The following is a 21217-nucleotide window of genomic DNA, read 5'->3' on the forward strand; positions in this document are numbered from 1 at the left end:
CAATATTAACACTTCATTACAGACACCTGTGATAACTGTTATAGCTGATCATTGTAGCCTAGGACTAAAGTACAATAAATTACCAATATCCAGAGGTCTGTTTGTAACTATGGGTCGTATGCAAGTCGAGTGTTCTTAAGTAGGGGACCGCCAATAAAGGGCTTGTCTCGACCAACAATGTCCAATCAGTGCACGGTTAAGACTCTGTAGGGAAATGCTCCTATGACAAGGAGAATGGTATAATCCACTTATTAATTTATTCAGAAACTCAAGGAACAACAACAGACGAACAACACTAAGCACTGTTACCAGAAAACCTTCCCAAATAATCCTCTAGGAAGGACTCAAGTATTTCCTAAGACACATCAAGAGAACCGAGAAGAGCTTAAATGGCATCTACAAGCAGGATGAAGGGCTGTATGCAAATGAGCCTAAGGGGCTCCAGCTCCATAGGTGTTAATGGAACTTGGAGCCCCATAGGCTCATTTGCATATAATCTTATCCTGGTGGTAGATGTCCTTTAAAGCCAGTTGCCCACGAGTTCCTTTGTTCCAACAAACTTGCTCCATGTGCAATTTACAGAACAGAACCTAGAAATCACCGAACTGAACTCAGCATGTCAGGCCAGGAAACCAACAAACTCGCTTGTGGGTGTAAAAGAATGCAGAGTATTCCTCTGTATTAATATTGTACACACAAACACATGCCAATTAGAGCCAGTAATACGGCTTCAAGGTGACAGGGCTTTGGAATTTGCTCAAGTCGTCATAGTTAATCTTTGCCAGTGATCAGTTATTTTTATTCTATGTATGAACTGGCAATTATTTCTCCACAGTTAAATGTTTACTTTTCACACACAAAATGATTTCCACGAAACAGAACAAATATTAAAATAAAGAATTGGTATCATGAGCAGTAGCATGGCACACCTCTATAAAGCAAGACCATTTCGTTTGACTAGGCAATTTAAGCCAAAGTCATATGTAATAAAGGCACTTAAGGATTGTGATGACACGTAGAGACAATAAGGCACTTTAGAATCTAGGCTCCTGGTTTAGAGACCTGCAGCCTTCATAAATAATAGTCTTACATTATCAAAAGCAGGCAGAACAACCCCCCCACCTCAAAAAAATATTTGTTGGCACAAAACACAATTATATATATATATCATGTGGATAACTTCTTCTCTACAGATAATCATTTTGCATTGTAATAGCCTGCATGTATTAACTTTGGATGACAGCAAACATGATTGTTGCATTCATCACTAATAACCACCAATTATTTCTGATACATTAATAATATCTGTTCCTATAAGGGCAAGTCAAATTTAAATTATAGTTTAGCGATACTTGTTACATGTACAGTCAGATCATGCCAACACTATCCTATAACCTTTGGGTAAAAGCCAATTTATTTCATATAAATGTAATAAAAACAGGTTTAAAAACAGAAGCAAGGTGGTTCAATGCATTGAGCAGTGGTCATGGATCCATTACCCCTTTGAGGCGACCCGTTACAAAATGCCATCAATTTTTGCGATGACAAGAAGATAGGTTTAACAGAATGAAGCTCCACCAGTGTATAATAGAGTAATGACGTGCTAGATTTTTGGACGGTTGTGCCAGATGGAATGAGTCTCAGACACCTCTTGCAGTCATTAGCTTTTTTCACGCCTCTTGTTATTGTGACCAGAATCCCTCCCAGAGCCACCAGACTCTCCTTGTCTGGTGGCCTCCTTCGGCTTTTTCTTCTCGGTTTTCACCTTCTCCACTTGTGGTTTTGTATGACCCCGCGGCTTAGAGGGTCCTGAACGATTACCTCTGCCAAATAAAGCTTGCAAGGAGTAGATGACAACTACTGTGATCAGCAGTGAGTGTAGTAGTAAAGGTGCAGGGTACGGCCGTAACAGCTCTCGTATAAACCTGAGTGCTGATGGAAGTGGAGCATCCAAGGACCGTCGTGGAGGGGGTTTATCCTGAAGAAAAAAAAAAAAAAAAAATCAAATTTAGTTCCCCATTAAAAGGGGGATTTTTGTGATAAAATATATTGCAGATGCATCAATATATTGTTCAGATATTTCAAGCCTAAACCAGAAGTGGTTGAACACTCAGAAAAGATGCAAGACTTTCCATTATACCTCTGCCGCACCTGGTTTTCATTCTAATGGAGATGTAAACTGGCCCTAAGCTAGAAACACTCAGGTTGTCGGCCACTCCGTTAACAGCAGCTGATATATGTATGGGTGCTTGGTAATCTACCCCCACCAATCTGATATTGATGGCCTATTTTTAGGATAGAGCTTTAGGATTTGTAACCAGGAAACCCTACTTAAGAATTGGAAGCAATAATAAAACAGATCAAGAACCCAAACACCAGCTCCTGAGCCTTTTGTTCACCTTCCTAATCTTCTGCTGGCATAGAACTGGTATGGTTTCTGAACTGCTCTCAGCCATTTATTGATGAAAATTGAAATACACCTTCCCGAGTCATAAAGTCACTCTTAAAATATTGCACTCTTCAACCACACTTCAAGTTGTAGATGCACCACAACTAGACTGTACATCATGTTGCGGTTAACCTGTATGGATGGCTCACAGACTGAGCTCTCTAAATATAGTGAGGGAGTCCACTGCATTAGACAACAGGAAAATACAGCAGTAATAAAATAACCAGTCACATTGCCTGGAAGTATGAATTATTACCTCTCAGGCAAATAAAACCCTCTAGCACAGGGGTCCCCAAACTTTTTACATAGGGGGCCATTCACTGTCCCCTCATACCGTTGGAGGGCCGGACTAAAGTTTAAGAATAAATATCAGTACATGTGACCGCATCCATAATACACTGGCACCCCCCCCCCCCAATTACAGGCGGTCCAATACTTAAGGACACCAGACTTACAGACAACCCATAGTTACAGACAGACTCCTCTGACCTCTGGTGAAGCTATCTGAATGCTTTAATATAGACCCAGGCTGCAATAATCAGCTGTAAGGAGTCTGTAATGAAGCTTTATTGATAATCCTTGGTCCCATTACAGCAAAAAATGTTTAAACTCCAATTGTCACCTGGGGCCAAAATTTTTTTGTCTGGATCTACAATGATAAAATATACAGTTTCGACTTACATACAAATTCAACTTAAGAACAAACCTCCGGACCCTATCTTGTATGTAACCCGGGGACTGCCTGTATTTAATATACTGCACCCCTTAAGAACTTTTTTTTAATATTGGCCCAATTAATGTACTGGGACCCCTCTCAATTATTGAATATGCCTCCCCCCATTAATTACTAGACTGCCCCTCATAATTAATCATTTCCTATGCTGCCCCCCACCATTAATTATTTCCTATGCTGCCCCTCATAATTATTTCCTATACTGCTCCTCACCATTAATTATTTCCTATACTGCCCCTCATAACTAGCTATTGGCCCCCGGCCACCACAATCTTTTTACTGCCCTTTTTAATAAAAAAAAAATAAATAAATAAAAACCCTGTACTCACCTAAGTCGCCCACGGCACATTTTCTAATTTCTTGTCGCGTCCGGACAGGAAGCTCCTGCCCGTCATTGTATAGTGCTCGATGCGGCCGGAAACGGCCGCTCGAGCACTATTACTGTAGCGATGTGGCCGGAATACAACCGGCACTCCAGTAATAGTGCTAGAGCGGCCGTTTCCGGCCGCATCGAGCACTATACAGTGACGGGCAGGAGCTTCCTGTCCGGACGGACGGAGGCTCCTGCCCGACTGTCGAAGGCCGCGGGGGCCCGGCGCTGGCATGGCCAGCGTCGGGGGCCGGATCGAAATGCCGCATGTGGCCCGCGGACCGTAGTTTGGGGAACCCTGCTCTAGCAGCACTTAGCAAAGTAAGCAGCTCCCTAGCCCTCCCCCAGTTACCGACTAGCTAGGAAACAATCCACTATGTGGTGGTCCAATCATCGGACCTAGCTTACAGTGGTATGGTGTATTCATAAAGGGGGCGGTCCGAGGCGCTCCCCTCTCTTCAGATTCTCCTCTGGGCTGCCCCTCTCACACTTTATGTTGGCGGTGACTGCCAGGCTCGATACTGCAGTCACCGTCTCCTCGGACCACCCCCTTAGGAATACGCCGGACCACTGCTAGGTCCAAAGAGCTGACCGCTAGTTAGTGGATTGTTTCCAAGCTTATCAGCATTCCAATAAACCTAGAGAATTTAACAAGGCTTTAACTAGGAGTGGGCTAGGAAGCTTTTCACGTTTAGTAAGTGGTTTTATTCGCTTGACAGGTCTTCTTTAATATTGGTTGGGCAGGTTGCAAAATAATGGGCATAGGCTTAAAAATTTATTGCATTTAGTCCAAGCATTTGCTGTTCTAAAAACGTATGGCGGATTGCGGATTTTCATTGTTGTGCGCATCTAGCCAAACAAAATAGCAGTGCACCCACATACAAGTACTATGTTACAAATAGACCAACAAACCTTTAAGCCATATTGGTTTAGAAAAGACTCCAGTGTATGGTCCCCTAGGAATACCACTGGGTAGAATTCTTCAACATGGCGACGACGCCACCAGTTACCAGAGGTGTGGCTGGAAAAACCAAATAAATACATTTCAGTATAATCTGTTTCCTGGTTGCATATTATTTAAAAGGTAACACATTGGGTGGAAGGGGGGGGGGGGTTACAAAGCCATTTTTTTCCCACCCCACACACCATTTTGGGTGTGACAGGGAGTGGGACTGAAAGCCCTGTCCTGCAGTATTCACCTGAAGGATTAATCTATATAAACTTTAAAGCACAACAACTATAAAGTTCCCCCACAAATCAATAGCTCCTGGGATGTAGAACAACTTTGCTGATTATCATTATACCCATATCGAGCTGTTTCTTTGCTATATTCATTTTATCTCAGTGCTGAAGAAGCTCCTTCCGCTCTCTGTGCAGACAAAATTTAGAGACCCTCCTGTAAATAACTATGGACTCACAGGTGGGGAGGGGCAGCACTCGCTGCTCACAGAGGAGGAAGGAGGGGGAAGTCATGTAACAGTGCTCTCTGTGTGTATGGCAGAGTTGAATGTGTTCAGTGCTTTGGATACAGATGCCTCCTACACAGACTAGTGTGGTTCAAGATCTCCCATTTCCCATCAGTCCCTCCATTCCAGTATGTGATTCTACAGACTCACTTCACCTCATGCTGCACCCTCTCCCCCACCTTGTACTCCAGGCATTTTCTGCACTGTGGGGAGAAGCTATTAACGCTTAGTGCTCACAAAGCACAAACTATACATTTCATGTTACTATTTTACTTCTGATTTCTACCACTTATTATATGTTCCATGCTCCACCAGGTGATGAAAGCTGCCAGGCTAGTCACAATATATATCCTGTATGTACACAGTGCAGCATTCAGTGGATTTACTTTTAAGTTTCTCACTGGATTTGATGCTAAATTATTTTGAGAGAACACAAGGTATCAAGATATCTGTGGGTACAGGGAATTGGACTCAGCTTCAGGGCAGATACAGGAAGAGGTTAGACTCCAACCACTTCACCACTGGTGATATAGCATTTTCTGTTCTGAAAGTGTCTGACATAAATCTTTAAGTTTTGAAAAAAAAAAAAAATGGGCAAGCAACACAATATGAGCATTGTTTAATGTGGGAAATCACATCACATGGAGAATTTGGTAAAATCATAACGTTGCAGTTATGCTTTAACTTTAATACTTACCCTGCCTGATCAACTTCTGTGTACCAGTATTTGTACAGCTGAGCTCTGATATAATGCGGAGGATGCGAATTAAAAGGATAGAGCGACTCGTCGTTCTGCACCAGTTTTATCACTGGAACACAAAAATAACAGTGTGATGTGCAAGTCTCTGATCATAGCTCTCCTTTATCCTGGGGTCTTTAAAATGGTCACAAAAATGTAAGCATGTTAAAATATATTGCACCATATATTGCATTATTTGTTCTATAAATAAATCATCATCACCAACATAGAAGATAACAGATACAGGCAGCCCCGAGTTATGTACAAGATAGATTTCCTTGAAGAACAAACCTACCATGAGATTCCCACATCGCAGTGCATGTGTAAGCATTCATGGTTTAATCATGCTTGATATTGTCAGATTTTTTAAATGTTACACTTGTATGCAAGTTGGAACATGCATACTTAATTTTAACTCCAACCAAATTATTGTTTGGTCCATGGAACACGTTTTTGACATTTTGGTTTGACAAGGGAGCAAGGATTAACAAAGCTTTATCTCAGATACCTTAGAGAGGCTTGAATTAAAGTTAAGTAAATTTCCAGAATGGAAAGTGTCACCATGGTCATAGTGGGTAGAGGTTAATTCACAAATAGGGGTCGTCGGGGACTGCCTGTATTAGCCAGCAGCTATAATAGCAACAATGCATTGGTTCCAATCGTTGCCACTCTTCATGTGGGGGAAGGAGGGCAGCAATCAGTTCCATGACAGGCAGCACTTCAGATTCTCCAAAGCCTGTGAATGCAATGGTCATTGCCAGGGGAATATTTCCACCACATTTTCATTCCACCCCCTCCCCACCGTCTTCCATGTACATTGTACTTTCTATTTTCTGCAATATATCTAGCACTAAACAAGCCCTCATATGGCTCTCTAAACTGGTATTGTGTGATTAGTCTAGGCAGCTGCTTTCTGGCACTAGTCACTAAAGCCAAGGTCTACATATTTTAACTTCAGTTTTACTCCATGCCTTGCAATTTAATATTCCAAAGGAGAAAGGCGACAGTATTACAGGTTATCAATGTGAAAAGATGAAGTTCTTTATCCACCCAACATAAACAACAATGGTTTGACTCGAGTCTTAGTAAAACATCTTTTCCACATTCATTGATAAGATCAGGTCCATGGAACCAGGACCATAAGGCTGCAGACACTCGTCAATAAGGACTTTTAACAAAGATGCTTAGTGCAGCATTTCCTTTCCATTTTAATTTAATACTCACAAATCAAATGTTATACTATCCTCCTCTATGCCAACTGTCTTACAGAGCTTAGCATTATCTGCAAATGTTGAAATTCTACTCCATAAAGAGTAGACTAGAAAGATGGAGCCAGGATGTTGTCCAGTATACTTTCCAGTGCAGGCAACCCTTTTCTGGGCGGCTAGATACCCCTTCTAGGGGTAACCTTTAGGGCTACTCTAGAGATCAGGACCCCCTACCATTAATGGATCAGTGCAGTTGGAGTCTAGTTTGACAGACTGAATGTATTACTACTGTTAAAGCCGCTATATAGATGGTCCCCAAATCTCTCTCTACTTAGCTCTAGTGTTGGAATTTTGGGGGAAAACCACTAGGATTCATTTTAATATGATGTTTTTATAACGACCAAACAGATTTTTACAATTATTTAGGGAGATTACATACTCCGGTGAATTCCAGAGAAGTAACATTCCCAATCACAATTGTATATAGTAGCAATACATCTGTTGAATTTAGTAGGAAATGGTATTGAAATTAGTTACACAGGGCACAAGCTTTCTTATCGCTCACCATCTTTGTTTCCCTGTAGAAGTTGATACACAAAGCTGGTAAACCATGGGCTCTGTGTGTGGGGCCCAAGGGCAGCAAACCACATCTGCCAGTCAAGGCGTGGTTGATGAGGTGTCACTACTGGAGGAGACACACTAACATTCCCTGGCTTATACATGAACTCAATTTCCTAAAGTAAAAAAGGACAAAGAAAACATCATATGAGAAAAAAAACCCAACAACTTAAGACAGCAGTGAAACTTTACTGATATAAGTGCATATACCGTCCAGGACTGCTTGTCATAACTTCCTTCAACCACAACTTCTGGTCGGCCTCCCACACCAGTCATACGTCTGAATAAACCATAGGAGTTCACAAGTTGGTATTCATCCACCGCTTTAAACATGCGATGCACTGATGGCCAAAGCTGACCATTAGATTCAAAGTCTACATATGTGTATGGAACCTATTACAAAAAGGGAAGATCCATGATAAGAAAGACTTCCAGAAGATGCTGCAAAATACCATTAAATAAATTAACCTCTACAGGATGCAGCCAGTTATGACCCTCAAAAACACAGCAATATCTGAATTTTAGGCAGGCAATCCCCAGGTTAAAGGGGTTATCCAAGAGTAGCAGTAAATTAGGGAACCAGCCTGTCCCTAATTTATTGCTACTCTCAGTACAAGAGAGGTTGTTTAGAGGTTTAGCTTTGTTCTTAAAGGGGTTTTCCAAACAAAGAAGTTAGGCCACGAGTATAGCGGATCCGACAGGCTTCGAGGTACCTCCGTTAGATCCTTGTCGCTCCCGGAAAGGAGGAGACTATCGAGCATGTCCATTCTGCTCCATTCATCTCTATGAAGCTGATACAGAGATTGCAGAGCAATAAGGACTACTTTATTGGTGGGGAAAACCCCGTTAAGTTGAATCTGTATGCAAGTCAGAACAGGTATATTATATAATTGTAGCTCCAGACAAAAGTATTTTTTGTCCCATTGACAATTCCATTATAAAAATTTTTGCGTTCATAAGTACAAGGGTTATCAATAAAACTCTTCTTTACACACAAGTTACAACTGATAATTGTAGCCTGGGACTAAAATAAAGAATACAGAGAGCTTTACCAGTCAGTCTGTGTGTCGGGTGTCAGTTTATCATTTTACTTTGTCTCATGTACAGTATAAATAATATTTTTGCATTTTTCTGCTGTACAGTATGGTAATGTTCATTTTTCGGTTTAGCCATGTTATAAAATACAAAACAGTTTATTGTTTTCCTATAGAAAATTGATCTGTACATTACAACCATGTCTTTCACAGACGATTACACAAGAAGGCAGGGGTTCCTTCTATGTAATATGGCATGCAACGACCACTTCCTTGTTATACGGTTTAATTGTTTTTGGAAGCAAGGACTTTTGGTAACATACAATACCTTTCACTTCTTGCTATTTTTCTGACCAAGTGGTTCATGGGGTGAGCAGTGATCTCCATTATGGATTAATTCTTGAGCTATATGCACCACCTTTTGAAGTTTTTATAAAACAAATTTTTTGGATGCCACCTTCTTATAGTCTTATTTTTTTTCTTTTATCTTTGTAGCCTCAAATACTGTAGTTGTTATTACCCTTTTAAGAGGTAGGAAGAAAGAGGATTGTGAGGGTGATGGCCTTAGCAGTGACATACCGCTTGTGCTGCAGTCATTGCCGATGATTGTGGTTGTCTGCTGTGATCACTATATAAACTAAAGAAGAGCAGATGGTGCTTTTTTGCCATTTGCCGCACAAAGTCGACGAGGACGAAGAAGACTGGGAGGGGGCTGCTTAAAAAAAATATAAAGATGTACTGTGCTGCTGTCGCTCCGGTCCATGCGCCATGTAAATAAACATGGCCGCAGGAGCAGTGCTGGATTCAGCCGGTTGAAAGCTGAGTCCAGCGCTTCTCCCGTGGTCATGTTTGTTTACATGGCGCATGGACCGGAGCGGCAGCAGCGCGGGACACTCGGAGGGCGCCAGAAGGCAAGTACATCTTTAGTTTTTTTTAACCAGCCCCCTCCCAGCCACCTTTTGTTTTGTTTTTTTAAAAGTCTCCCCTTTAAAGGGAACTTCCAATTAAAGCAAGACTGTCACCAGGAATGTGATTTTTAGCTGCAATATGCAGATTTTAAATATACCTTTGTCAGCATTGTGAATAATTTCAGTACTTCATACAATTTTATTGCACACTACTTGGCTCAGTTCCAGCAGTGGTATGGAGCTGTCGAACGTATGGAGTATAAGAAAAATGCATTGAGGAGATTGAGACAGACACATAGGCTGCTGCAGCAATTATATCCATCTGCCATATCTTTAGCCGGACTACTTTCATAGCAAGTAATTTTTCTGCCACATTTTTTTTTTTTTTTTTTTTAGCTCATACGCTTTATTGTATCCATAATACAAATCACGTATAAACACAAGGGGAGGAAAGAGAAAAAAATAAAATAAAAAGGAAAGAAGGATACACAACTCACCAGGCTGACTATAAACACTGAAACTGTAGCAAGGGAAAAAACCGCCCACTGTATAGTGGCCCAAAGCTTCCAAAACAATCCACGTACAGATGCGCTCCTGAAGAAACAAAGATATAGGTGAGATACATAATCAATAAAAAAAAACATTTGGATATTTCCCATATACATATTCTAAAAAGGCAGCACTCCAAGCTTCAATTCAAATCACAGGGGGAAGAAAAGCTCCATGTGGTAATATCTGCATGGGACTTTGAGACATAAAACTGCTGTTAATACTGTACAGGCATTAATATGACCTCTCTGTGTACACCCCATTTGAAGTTAAGCTTGGAGTGCTGCCTTTCTTTGCTTGTCTAAATGGGAGGATTTTTCTCTGTATCGTGGGTCTTGCATCAGAGGATAAAAACAATTTTTTGTAGCATTGTGCTGCTTTACATGTTATATATGCACACATGCATGGCAATTTGGTTAGTCATTTACAGGTGGCTTGCAATGTTTAAGAGGGTAGGTAGAAAAATGTAAAAAGACAACACTTTCATATACAAGAAATTCAATACTCACTTGTACATGCCTTTGAGAATCTCCCAACCAAGAGATGCAGCTGCCAGCCATATAGAGGGAAATGTGAGTGTGCGGAGCCACTGAAGGAAATCATGATAAGTAAAGGCTGTAGAAAAGAAATCATCATAGTTTAGCATATCCCAGGGCATCGGAAAGGCAAGCACAGAGTTTTTAATTTTTTTATTTATAGGCTTGGCAGGGGGCTGCTGGCTATATACTGGAGTGCATGTGACCAACGCATTTCCCACCCTCGGCTTATATTCAAGTATACAGGTTTTCCCCGGTTTTTTTTTTGTTATAATTAGGTGCCTCCGCTTATACTCAAGTATATACGGTACATCAGGAGGTAGGAGCTTTTTTATGCATCTGGCAGCAAGGAGGGGCAAGGATTTCATTATGTGCTTGTGCACTGGCATAACCTCCCATAAAGTCTACAAAAATGTGTACACATGCAAATCTAGCTTTAGAAGCAGAGGCCAAGCAGAAGCAGAATTGACAGCAACAATAGAGGAGCACACAGCACTACTTTTTCCCCTATCAAGTGATTCGAATTAAAAAAAAAAAAAAAAAAATGATAGGTCAAATTCAACCTGTGTTGGGCTAGGAAAAAGAAATAACATTTATGGTTATGTTATATAGAATTGTTTCCCCTTAATCCCTTCCTCATGCAATGCCTTCCCTTCCTTGGTTGAACTTGATGGACAAGTGTCTTTTTTCAACCGTATAAACTATGAAACTATGAAAAGGGGATCAATCTAAACCTCCCATTGACTTCAGCAAGTGCTCAAAATACAGAGAATGAAGCTGGATGTCATCTCTGTTCTGTGCAGTGACCAGCGGTGGGATCTGCTGCCCAGCTCCTTTTCTCGAATGCTGGAGGCAGGGGCTGCTGCAATCAGCGGATTTGTGTCGATTTTCAGCTTTCCATATAAATCCAAGGTAGTAATCAAGTGAGAACCTACCAGTTTTAGATTCCACATGATACTTTTCCCAGTTTATCTGTAGCTCAAAGTATTTTACAGTCCAAAAACCAAGCAAACCAAATACGAGGAGATCAAAAAGCACAGCAAAGGACTGGATGAAGAAACTATGGCCTGCGAAGAGAAAGTATATAAAATTATATAACATATTATGCAAAGAAGAACCTTCATTTCAGTGTAGTAGTGATCACTAACCACTGGCACTGGCCATTTGTGACTCTTGGCAACCCTCCTCCTTTCTAAAAACTGTTAAGAGCCCATAGTTTATTAGTAAGAATATACAATAACCTTTAAGTGACAAAGCCTCATATTTACCAATAATGAAACAGCCATTTTCAACTTTCTATTTTGTTCTAGTTTTCTTTTAACTTATTATCAACGACATTTGAGGTACATAATATGCCCCTTCAAAATGTCATGACATCTGCCAAAACGGATATTGTAAATGGAACATTAAATGTGTGGAAAGCACACTGGACATCATGGAACAAACATCAAACAGGTTCCCTTTTTATGGCTCTATGGGTAACATTTTGGAAACAGCAGCAAAAAAAATTACTGTTACTGAGCAGTAATTTAAATCTCATAATTCTCAGGCGTTTCATGTACTTGGAGGGCCACAGAAAAACTTGTTTGTGTATGTACGATTATCAAACAGTGCTATTGTACTGAAACCAGCTGAATTAGTCAATTCTATATTGACTCCATCCAACTTACATGGTGTGCTTTTCATTGCAAACAAATTTTGTTCTACTAGGACAGTGATGGCGAACCTTTTAGAGACCAGGGTAACAACCAAAACCTAATAACCTATTTTACAACGTTCAAATCATCTCGACCTCCTGAGTATACAAAATAAAGTTGAAAGCAGGAGGGCAAATTCAGACATCATTGTAGCTTCGTGCCAGGGTCTCTTTGTACAGGAAGAATCATGGGGCCAGCAAGGGGACCTCAAAAGATAATCTGGCCTTGTTCACACCTGCAGTTACAATCAGTGAAGCATATGTCACCTTAAAAAAGAGCAGCATCTCAAGTTGTCTAGAACTGCAGGAAGATTCAAGTCCTGTCTGGTGAACTTTGTGCCAACCGTGCCGTTGGTTCGCCATCACTGTACTAGGGTAAATGTCTGTCTAGGCTGTAGCAACACAGAACAAGAATGAATGGGACATAATATAAGCACAGACACATATGATGACTATTGCTTTAAAGGGGTTATCCGGGTTTAAAAATTTTTTTTATGGCCGGGCTGGGGAGGGCTATTTAAACATAATAAACATGTACTTACCTCCTCCGGTGCTGCCGATGTCCCGCGCCGCAGCCCGTCTTCTCCGTGCGCCGGTTTCAGTACAAGGGCGCACAGGGAGTTTCCGGCCGTCCGGAAGCTCCCATGTGCACCATCTCCCAGGGCTTACAATGCTGAGAGATAGGGACGGATGGGAGGAGCCGTCCACAACGCGGACCGCAAGCTCCCTGTGCGTGGCTTCCGTGCCCCTGTTTGTTTACAGGGGCACGGATCAAAGTGACCGTGGCGCGGGACATCGGCGGCACCGGAGGAGGTAAGTCCATGTTTATTATGTTTAACTATCCCTCCCCAGCCCGGCCATAAAAAAATTTTTAAACCCGGATAACCCCTTTAAGTGTTTACCTTTCTGTTGACCCTTTTTCCCCTTCGGACCAGATTTCAAATGATTGTCATCAAGTAGAGAAAAGCAAAGAATCAGTGTAAGCAGGTTAAAGAAGTTGTAATTGCCGGTAAGAATGATCAGAACCTGCAGCAGAACCTAAAATTGAAGATATTCCAATTACTATGTAAATTGTACTCTAAATAAAAAGAAAAATAGTAACAACAGATACACTAGATCTTGGAAGAAGTCTACTAATTGGAAGACAACAATAGATACAGACAATGAGGCAAATGATACTAAACCTGTATTTTCAATTTAGACTAGGTACAATAAAAATTCGCTGAAAAACAAACCCAAACACCACTATTTACCTCCAGCTTTGACTTCTCTTCCTGTGCACATACACTATCAAGGAGTGTGACGTCAGTGTGTGCGCGCAAGCAAGAAGATGGAGCTTTGTTTTTTTAAGATTGGATCTGCGGGGGGCGTGGGGGACGAGCACTGATGCTGCATTTTTCATTAGTGAGGAGTGGCTGCTGCATTTCCCACCATAGGCCTATACTTGTATATGTCAAGTATTACCGGTAATTTTTTTTTTTCTCATAGTGAAAAGAGAAGGACATTATAGGTGTGAATGGGCTAGAAAAAAAGAAGCACTATCAGGAGGGGGCTACAGAAAAGGAGGCAGCTGCAGGTATTTTTTGTCACCCAGGGACCATAGTAAAAATATTTTGAGTGCAGCCGGCCCCAAGATACAAAAATTTGGGGGACCACTCCTGTAGAAAACGAATTAAACTGTTAACAACACTTGATCAATCAACAGAGCACATTATGTTAAATACTTTTATCAAAGAAATAAGTCCCTGTATCCCCCCCCCAATGACTAAACTCATTACAGACTGTACCTGGATAGTCTATTGTTTTCAGAGAACTAAATAATGGTAATGTTGTAATCTTCTTATATTAGCATGGCCTCTTTCTAAAATCAACTTTAAAAATACAAAATTAATCAGGCTTAAAGGAAACCTACCATTTCAAATGGTAGGTTTAAGCTGTAAACACCGAGCACCAGCTCAGGGTGAGCTGGTGCCGATGCTTAGTTTCGTTAGTGTTAAAACCGCGGTATCGCGGTTTTAACACTTTTTAAACTTTATAGCAGAAGCCGCTTCGGCGCTGCGCGCGACCGTGCACGCGCAACGCCTGCGGCATTTCCTATGTAGGCGCGCGCACGATCGTGCGCACGCAGCGCCGAAGCAGTTTATGCTATAAAGTTTAAAAAGTGTTAAAACCGCGATACCGCGGTTTTAACACTAACGAAACTAAGCACCGGCACCAGCTCACCCTGAGCTGGTGCTCGGTGTTTACAGCTTAAACCTACCATCTGAAATGGTAGGTTTCCTTTAAGGGCAAATTCACATTAAAAAAAAAAATAAATAAATAATGGATTTTTCACTAATTCACCGTTCCAATGTTGTCGGAGAACAAAACAGTACAAGCTCCAAATTCTTTTTCCACAAAGCACTGATCAGTGGGAAAAAATGGTTTAAAAGCACATTGAAAAGAATGGTTCTCTGAAAAAACACTGAGAAAAAAAAGCCAGTGTGAATCTGTTCTAGGACAAATAGTAATTGATAGGCATATGTTAACATTTGTGTTCCAATTAAGCCAATTCTGGCATAATTAGCTTAGCAAATGTGCCAGAATTAGTTTTATTACCTGAGAATAAAATGAGAAGTGGCGGAGCCTTCTTGAGGGCAGGAAGAAAAGCCATGGCACCCCCATTTCTATCACATAGGTGGCAACCACTGACAGCTTTTGGAGCCACACAGGAAGCTGGTGAGCATACCAGGCAACTGGAGTTGGAATACACTGCGTCTCATAGTGGTAAGTTAGAGCTGAAAGAATATACAGAGAAGGTCATGTGTATTTAAGGCATTAAATTAGCCATAATTGTGACATTTTGTTTTCATGTATAGCAAATACTATCTAGACTCAACTATGCATACACACATTTCACCATCTAACCTATTACAATTCAACTTTCTAGCCATGTAATACACGACTTCTATGGAAAATAATTACATCCATCTCAAATGTTTTACGCACGGAAACTTCATTATTTCTTAAAAAAAAAAAAGATTTAGAGCCCTTCTGTTTGTTGAAGAAGTTAAGCTAGACAAGCTTTCTTTTATGCTTGCCGTCTTGTGACATGAAAAGTAGATTTTAATAATTCTCTTAAATTCATGGAATGAAGTGCACGCAGAGTGAATTAGTGCATGTGCAGAAACAAAACGTCTGAATATATACCAACAGTTCTTCAGATCCCTTTTAGTCACTTTAACAATTTAATTTTAATATACAGAAAAAAAATATGTATTTCCTGACATGCATGGCTAGTTTTTGAGGGAACTGTACAGAGGTGTGTGTGTGTGTGGGGGGGGGGGGGGGGGCGGCATTTAAACAATATGCATGAAAGTAAATGCAGAGGTGTCAATGATTGCTTGAACAAGCATCAAATGTTGTGCAATTGTGTGCATTTGATGGGGCTCCAGCATGTTCAATCCAGAAATCTGCATGGGTAAGATGTGAATATTAAAAGTAAATTGAAGGGGTTTTCCCACAAATCAAAGTTGGGCCCTTACCCGTGGATTGGGCCTAACTATGATTTGTTGAGGTCTCAGTGACAAGACCCCTACAGATAACAAAAACAAGGGGTCCCAGTTACCTCAGTCGGGCCCCTCGTCGCTCCCGGGGAGTAATGGAGCAGAAAGCCGTGCATGACCGTTCTGCAATTTGTCCGTCTGCTCCATTACTCTCAGGGAGCAAGGGGTCCGACTGAGGTAACTGGGACCCCATCACTGAGACACCCACCGATCAGCAAGCTAGGCCCTATCCTATGGATAACAGATTTTAAAAGGAACTGTGTTACACAGTAGATTTTCAGCATGTATATGGTGTATTACAGCAGCTTTAATATGTCTTGAAGGGGCACCTCCAGCTTTAAACCCATTAAACTACTGGCATCCTCAGTGTATGAAATTCTCTTTATAGCATTGACACGGTTACATGAAATATCTTTGGGGGAAAAAACATTTTAGAGTCTAGAAGGGAAGAGACACTTCAGATGCCCTTATATTATCTGTAGCACCTAACTGTATTACAAAAGTGCCTCATCTCCGGGAATAAATTATTCTTCTCAATTCAATTTCATGTGACTTAGTAAGTGATTTTCATTGTTTTGTGTAAAAGATTTAACATTTAAGAGGGAATACATGATAGGATTCAGAAGATCAAAGTTATCAATTAGCGAATTAAGAAGTTTATAGTAATTAACACCAACATTCAGTGCTGGAACTGGCTCACTATGTGCATGGAAGACTTTAGGAGAGTTTTTACATGCTTGTTTGTCAGAACAAACCTACTCATCTACCCCATTAATTGGTCCAAACCCAGAACAGCCGAATATTGACATATTGGTGTATAACAACCCTTAGTCAAGCTCTTCAAAAAGGAAATGTACCAAAAAAATATATATAATAATAATTCTCACCTGTAAGCCCCCACCATGTAGGGCACCGACTTGTTAGTTTTACAACTCCAGATGCAAACATTAGCCTAAAAAGTAGCCAACGTACGAGCCAGAAAGTAATACCATCATGGGAACTCCAGACATTTGCCTTTGAGCGCAAACAACGCATAGGAGCTACCAATATCGCCAGGAATCCGGTTTCTAGTAAAAGACTGTCCCTGAAATAAAATGTGCACAGATAAAACCAGAATCACACTAAAAGAGGAAATGGAGGAGAGAATTACCAATATCAATGTTATATAAACAGGAAACAAGAGCCAATAGAAGTAAATAGTCTAATTAGAAAAGGATTTTGAGTTAAAGGGAACCTGTCACCACATTTGCACATATACAGCAAGTGCCAGGTTTCTATAGAGTTCTAATAACCGACTGACCCCCTTCTTTTATATAAAAATTGTTTTGCTTACATCAACAGAAATCACCTTTTATCTCATATTACCCGACATCAGAGGGGGGCATGTCCTGCTCAGCCAGATCCTCCCATCTACTCCCATCTTCTTTCTCAGGCTGTCAGACACGAGTCAGAAAAGCTAATTTGCATATCAGAAAAATGGCTGTAATTAAGGTACAGGGCCCCAGTGGCAGATAATTTTAGGTGATATAGGGAGGACGTGTACCCCTTATCAGCAGAAATTGTTAGTCAGGGGGGGCAAAATCTGGTAACAGGTCCTCTTTAAGCCATGCCCTAAAAGAAGTCATAAAATGACAAAACACAAGCCGTTTTAAGCAAAACTTAATGACTACAATATGTACACTTGCATATACAGTACTATAAAAGGCATACTTTACATAGATAGAGCCAATTTCCAATAATTTACATGTATCTGTATGTATGTAAACACTTACCATTGGAAATAAAGGAACACTTGTCCAACCTGTATATATAAAATAGATGAATCATCATGTACAGTATTCTCACAAAAGCTTAAACAAAACATTTTTAGAATCAGTAAATATGGTATTTAATCATTTAAAAGGATTTTACAGGAATTTGTATAACCCTCAGGGAGTCACTCTGGTACTTTCGTGCTTCAACAGTGAGTGGCCTCCTAGGACCACGGGATGGCACTTCCCATTTCCATGGGACTTCACTTGCTGTACTGAAACCTCATCTACTTACTGGATGCAGAGGGTCCTGTGCCGTGCCCCTCCCCTCCTTCCCTGGGACTGCCAGATGAGGGCAGGCCTTGAAACCGCAAGTACTGGAGCGGTGCAATAAATGGGAGCTGGAGCAGGGTAAGTATGTTTCCCCACTGTGTCCTGTCACTCTACATATTTAAAATTAAAATCCCTTGAATTTGTCTACCATGTTCAGTGCCACGCCCTCCGCGGCATAACCTATATCTCCTTTGATGCCCTGTCTTTCTTCCTCTCTCTATACCTAACCAGTTCTTTCCATGTATGTTTTATTATGTCTTGTATTGTTTCACTGTAAGTCAAGGCACTGCCAAACAGCCAATCCTATATTATACGTATGTCAGCCTTATTCTTCTGTCAAGTGAGTAATGGGGTTTTTACACATGTTTAGGATTTGTCAAATCTATGATGTATCTCAGTTTCCTGACTACAGTAAGTAATATATTCTTTATGTTCTGATCTGCAATAAACCCCTTTTGAAAGGTAATTTGTCTACCATTTACAGCATTAGTGAAGTTCCTAAAGTATCACTCTATATTCACTCATGGCTTGTTGTGTGCTGTACAAGCATCACTGCCGAGGCTAGTGATTGGCTACAAAGGTCACATTACTGCAAGCCAAATGAGAAGGACTGGGGTTGACCACTAGATCATTATGAGACTTCTCATGTGAGAAGGGATTTTTTTATTTTAACTAGATACAGTTTCTACTTTGGCAACTTTTCGTTTTATTTTCTTTTATTCAACCCTCAGAAACCCATTTAAGTGTCTGAAGGAAACACATGAAGCTCACCTGATATAAGGACAAGTAAAGGATCCAGAGCAAGAGAAATATCACGCTGTCCCGAAGGCAGTTGAATAGAAAAGCTCCCAAAGAAAGAACAGCCCCAAGTAAACAAATGAATTCCATGCCATGCTCAGTGTCCAGACCTAACCGTGGACCTAACCATAGCAGCGTAGGGGAGTCCTTCAATTGTTCCCATAACCCTTTTCCAGTGAAACGAAGCATTTTCCACCCTGGCAAGATTCCTTCACGTCCATACAGCCCTTAAAAAACATATTTAAAGTTAAATGGAAACGGTGATTAAAGATTGCTTTATTTAAATACAATACAGAATACAACAACTGATTAAGCAAGAAAGTGAAGTCTTTATAAGGCTGCATGTACATAGGCATGGCACTGTTTGGTTCCATATGGTGGGCAATATTAATTTGTCATGGAATTTTACTAAATCTATGGGGAACAAAAACAAAAAACAACACATGCTGTGCTTGTGTACAAATGTGCATCGGTGTTCATAGTATGCCTGCATACAGAGGTAAGGGCAGAGTTTAGATCACAGTGACTTATGGGGTAGTACATGGGTTTGGAAAACATGGCTGCTTTCTTTCATTAACAGCACCACACAGTTGGCTCAGTTGTATAGAAATGAATGGAGCTACCACTAACCACGCCAGCTAAAGAAAGCGGCCATCTTTTTTCAAACCTAGGACAACCCATTTAAGTTCAGATAACCACAGAGCTTCTCAGCATCATCTTGGTTCATATATTCGGGGACTTAACATTACTATAATTCCCCCCCCCCCCCCCATTTTTCTGCCCTATGCACATATAGGAACATAGAACCATGACAACTGTCCCGGGGTGTAGTTTTGAGACGTGAACAGTGCAGCACCTTAAAATTATGACTGAAAATGCTATGTGCACAGAATATAAATTATGACCTAGTCAAACCTCATACTTTCTGGAATGAGAGCAGATGATTCAGGACAGATCATTTGCTGACAATACTAAATGGAGTATTACAATAGTAAACTGCTAATGTCCTTGTGTGCAATGGAATCCTGCTGATCACAAGCGGTTGGAAATATAAGACCCAGCTGTTCAAGGCATAGACCACTTCCTGTGGAGGGGCTACATAGACTGAGCATGTATATAGCTCCCAAGCACAGATATCTTGGCTACACTTCCCGACATGGCCATGTGCCCACACTGTAAAATACAGATCCTAGTATCACTGCACAGATTTCATCATATGCAGCTGTAATAATGGATATCTAGACCTCTACACTTTGTGCTGACTCAGTATTTACTCACTTATCAAGAATTGGTGACCTTGAGGAATATAAATCTTTCATTTTGGGGAATATGAATTGCTGCAAATTTAGGATTGTAGGAGGAAAAAAAAAAACTGTACAAGTTAAAGTAAGGCTATATACACAAATGCAATCAGGGGCATCAGTTATGTATACAGAAAAAAAATTCTGCAGCTAATGTCATTTTATCCGCTATAAATCCCAGATGCTCTCCTTGTGTACACATTAACTAGCAGGGAACACGAGGCCTTCAGCAGCCACCAATGTGTGAATGCAAGTGAGAAATGAGCACCAGATATATAATTACATAATATTTCTAGTTATGCATCTCATGATGCATGGTTATTACAGCATGCAATACACTGATACATAAGGAAAACATTATAGTATACATAATACAATATATATTACATGGATATATGTTGTATATGACAACAATCTATATGGGAAATATTATAGTACACATACATTTTATGTATAACGTGGAGCATGTATATTAGGGCCTGCTGTGCACTACTACAACAAACGCTGCCTTTTGGGAATATATTCCCTACCCTAGAAAATGAAAGCTCAAATCACTGGAAATAAAAAGCAGACGGGAGGTGTCGGCGCTCATCCCATTGTAATGGTGTACCTGGAATCTGCATGTACAGTGAGAGGAATGCACACAGGTAGATGCCGCTCAGTCCCCATAGAAAGGTATTCCGGACCCGCTGTTGCTCCCCCATGACCGCGGATCCCCCCGATCTTTGCAGCTGTCTGGATGAGTCACAACGTGGACGGTCTGCACATGCGCAGTAAGTTTAAGCCTGTCGCCCAAACACGAACGCATGCGCTTTACACGTTTCCAGGTTTCTAAACTCAACTTCGTAATTTGATAGGCGCGTTCGAAAAGATTTGGGATTGCACAGTGGCTTTGTCTACTGCGCAGGCGCAGCTTTTTAAAGAGATCAGTGACATGAGGATAATGTCTTCAGGATAAGGAGTCTAACAGACTAGTGAGAATTCTCACGGATCAGCCTTTGATATACTCCTTTAATTGTTTTTCATAGTTGAAGAGTTTACACAGTATATCAGACAGATAAATTTTGAAACGCAATATAAAGGCTTCCAATCACTTGGTCTAATCACAGATGTGTTTTCACTGAAATCTTTTCAGCCAGAAACAAGCACCATGGGGCTGATTTCTCAGGGATTGGCCACCAAT

The 21217-nt window shown here is 40.8% G+C and overlaps 1 protein-coding gene across 1 annotated transcript; it reads right to left on the bottom strand.

Moving 5' to 3' along the window:
- Nucleotides 1-1299: 1299 nt before the first annotated feature.
- Nucleotides 1300-20849, bottom strand: LMF2 (lipase maturation factor 2). Its single transcript, XM_072147598.1, has 14 exons — nt 20645-20849; nt 18707-18960; nt 17624-17652; nt 16739-16935; nt 14905-15083; nt 13209-13344; nt 11546-11677; nt 10584-10689; nt 10023-10119; nt 7794-7976; nt 7531-7699; nt 5716-5827; nt 4465-4573; nt 1300-1978 (listed from the first exon to the last, which is right to left on the bottom strand). Exons 1-14 carry the CDS (start codon nt 20736-20738, stop codon nt 1661-1663), a joined length of 2115 nt encoding a protein of 704 aa, XP_072003699.1. The 5' UTR covers nt 20739-20849; the 3' UTR covers nt 1300-1660.
- Between the last annotated feature and the right edge of the window lie 368 nt (nt 20850-21217).

The sequence above is a fragment of the Engystomops pustulosus genome, chromosome 4 (genome assembly GCF_040894005.1).
Source record: "Engystomops pustulosus chromosome 4, aEngPut4.maternal, whole genome shotgun sequence".
Taxonomy (NCBI): domain Eukaryota; kingdom Metazoa; phylum Chordata; class Amphibia; order Anura; family Leptodactylidae; genus Engystomops; species Engystomops pustulosus.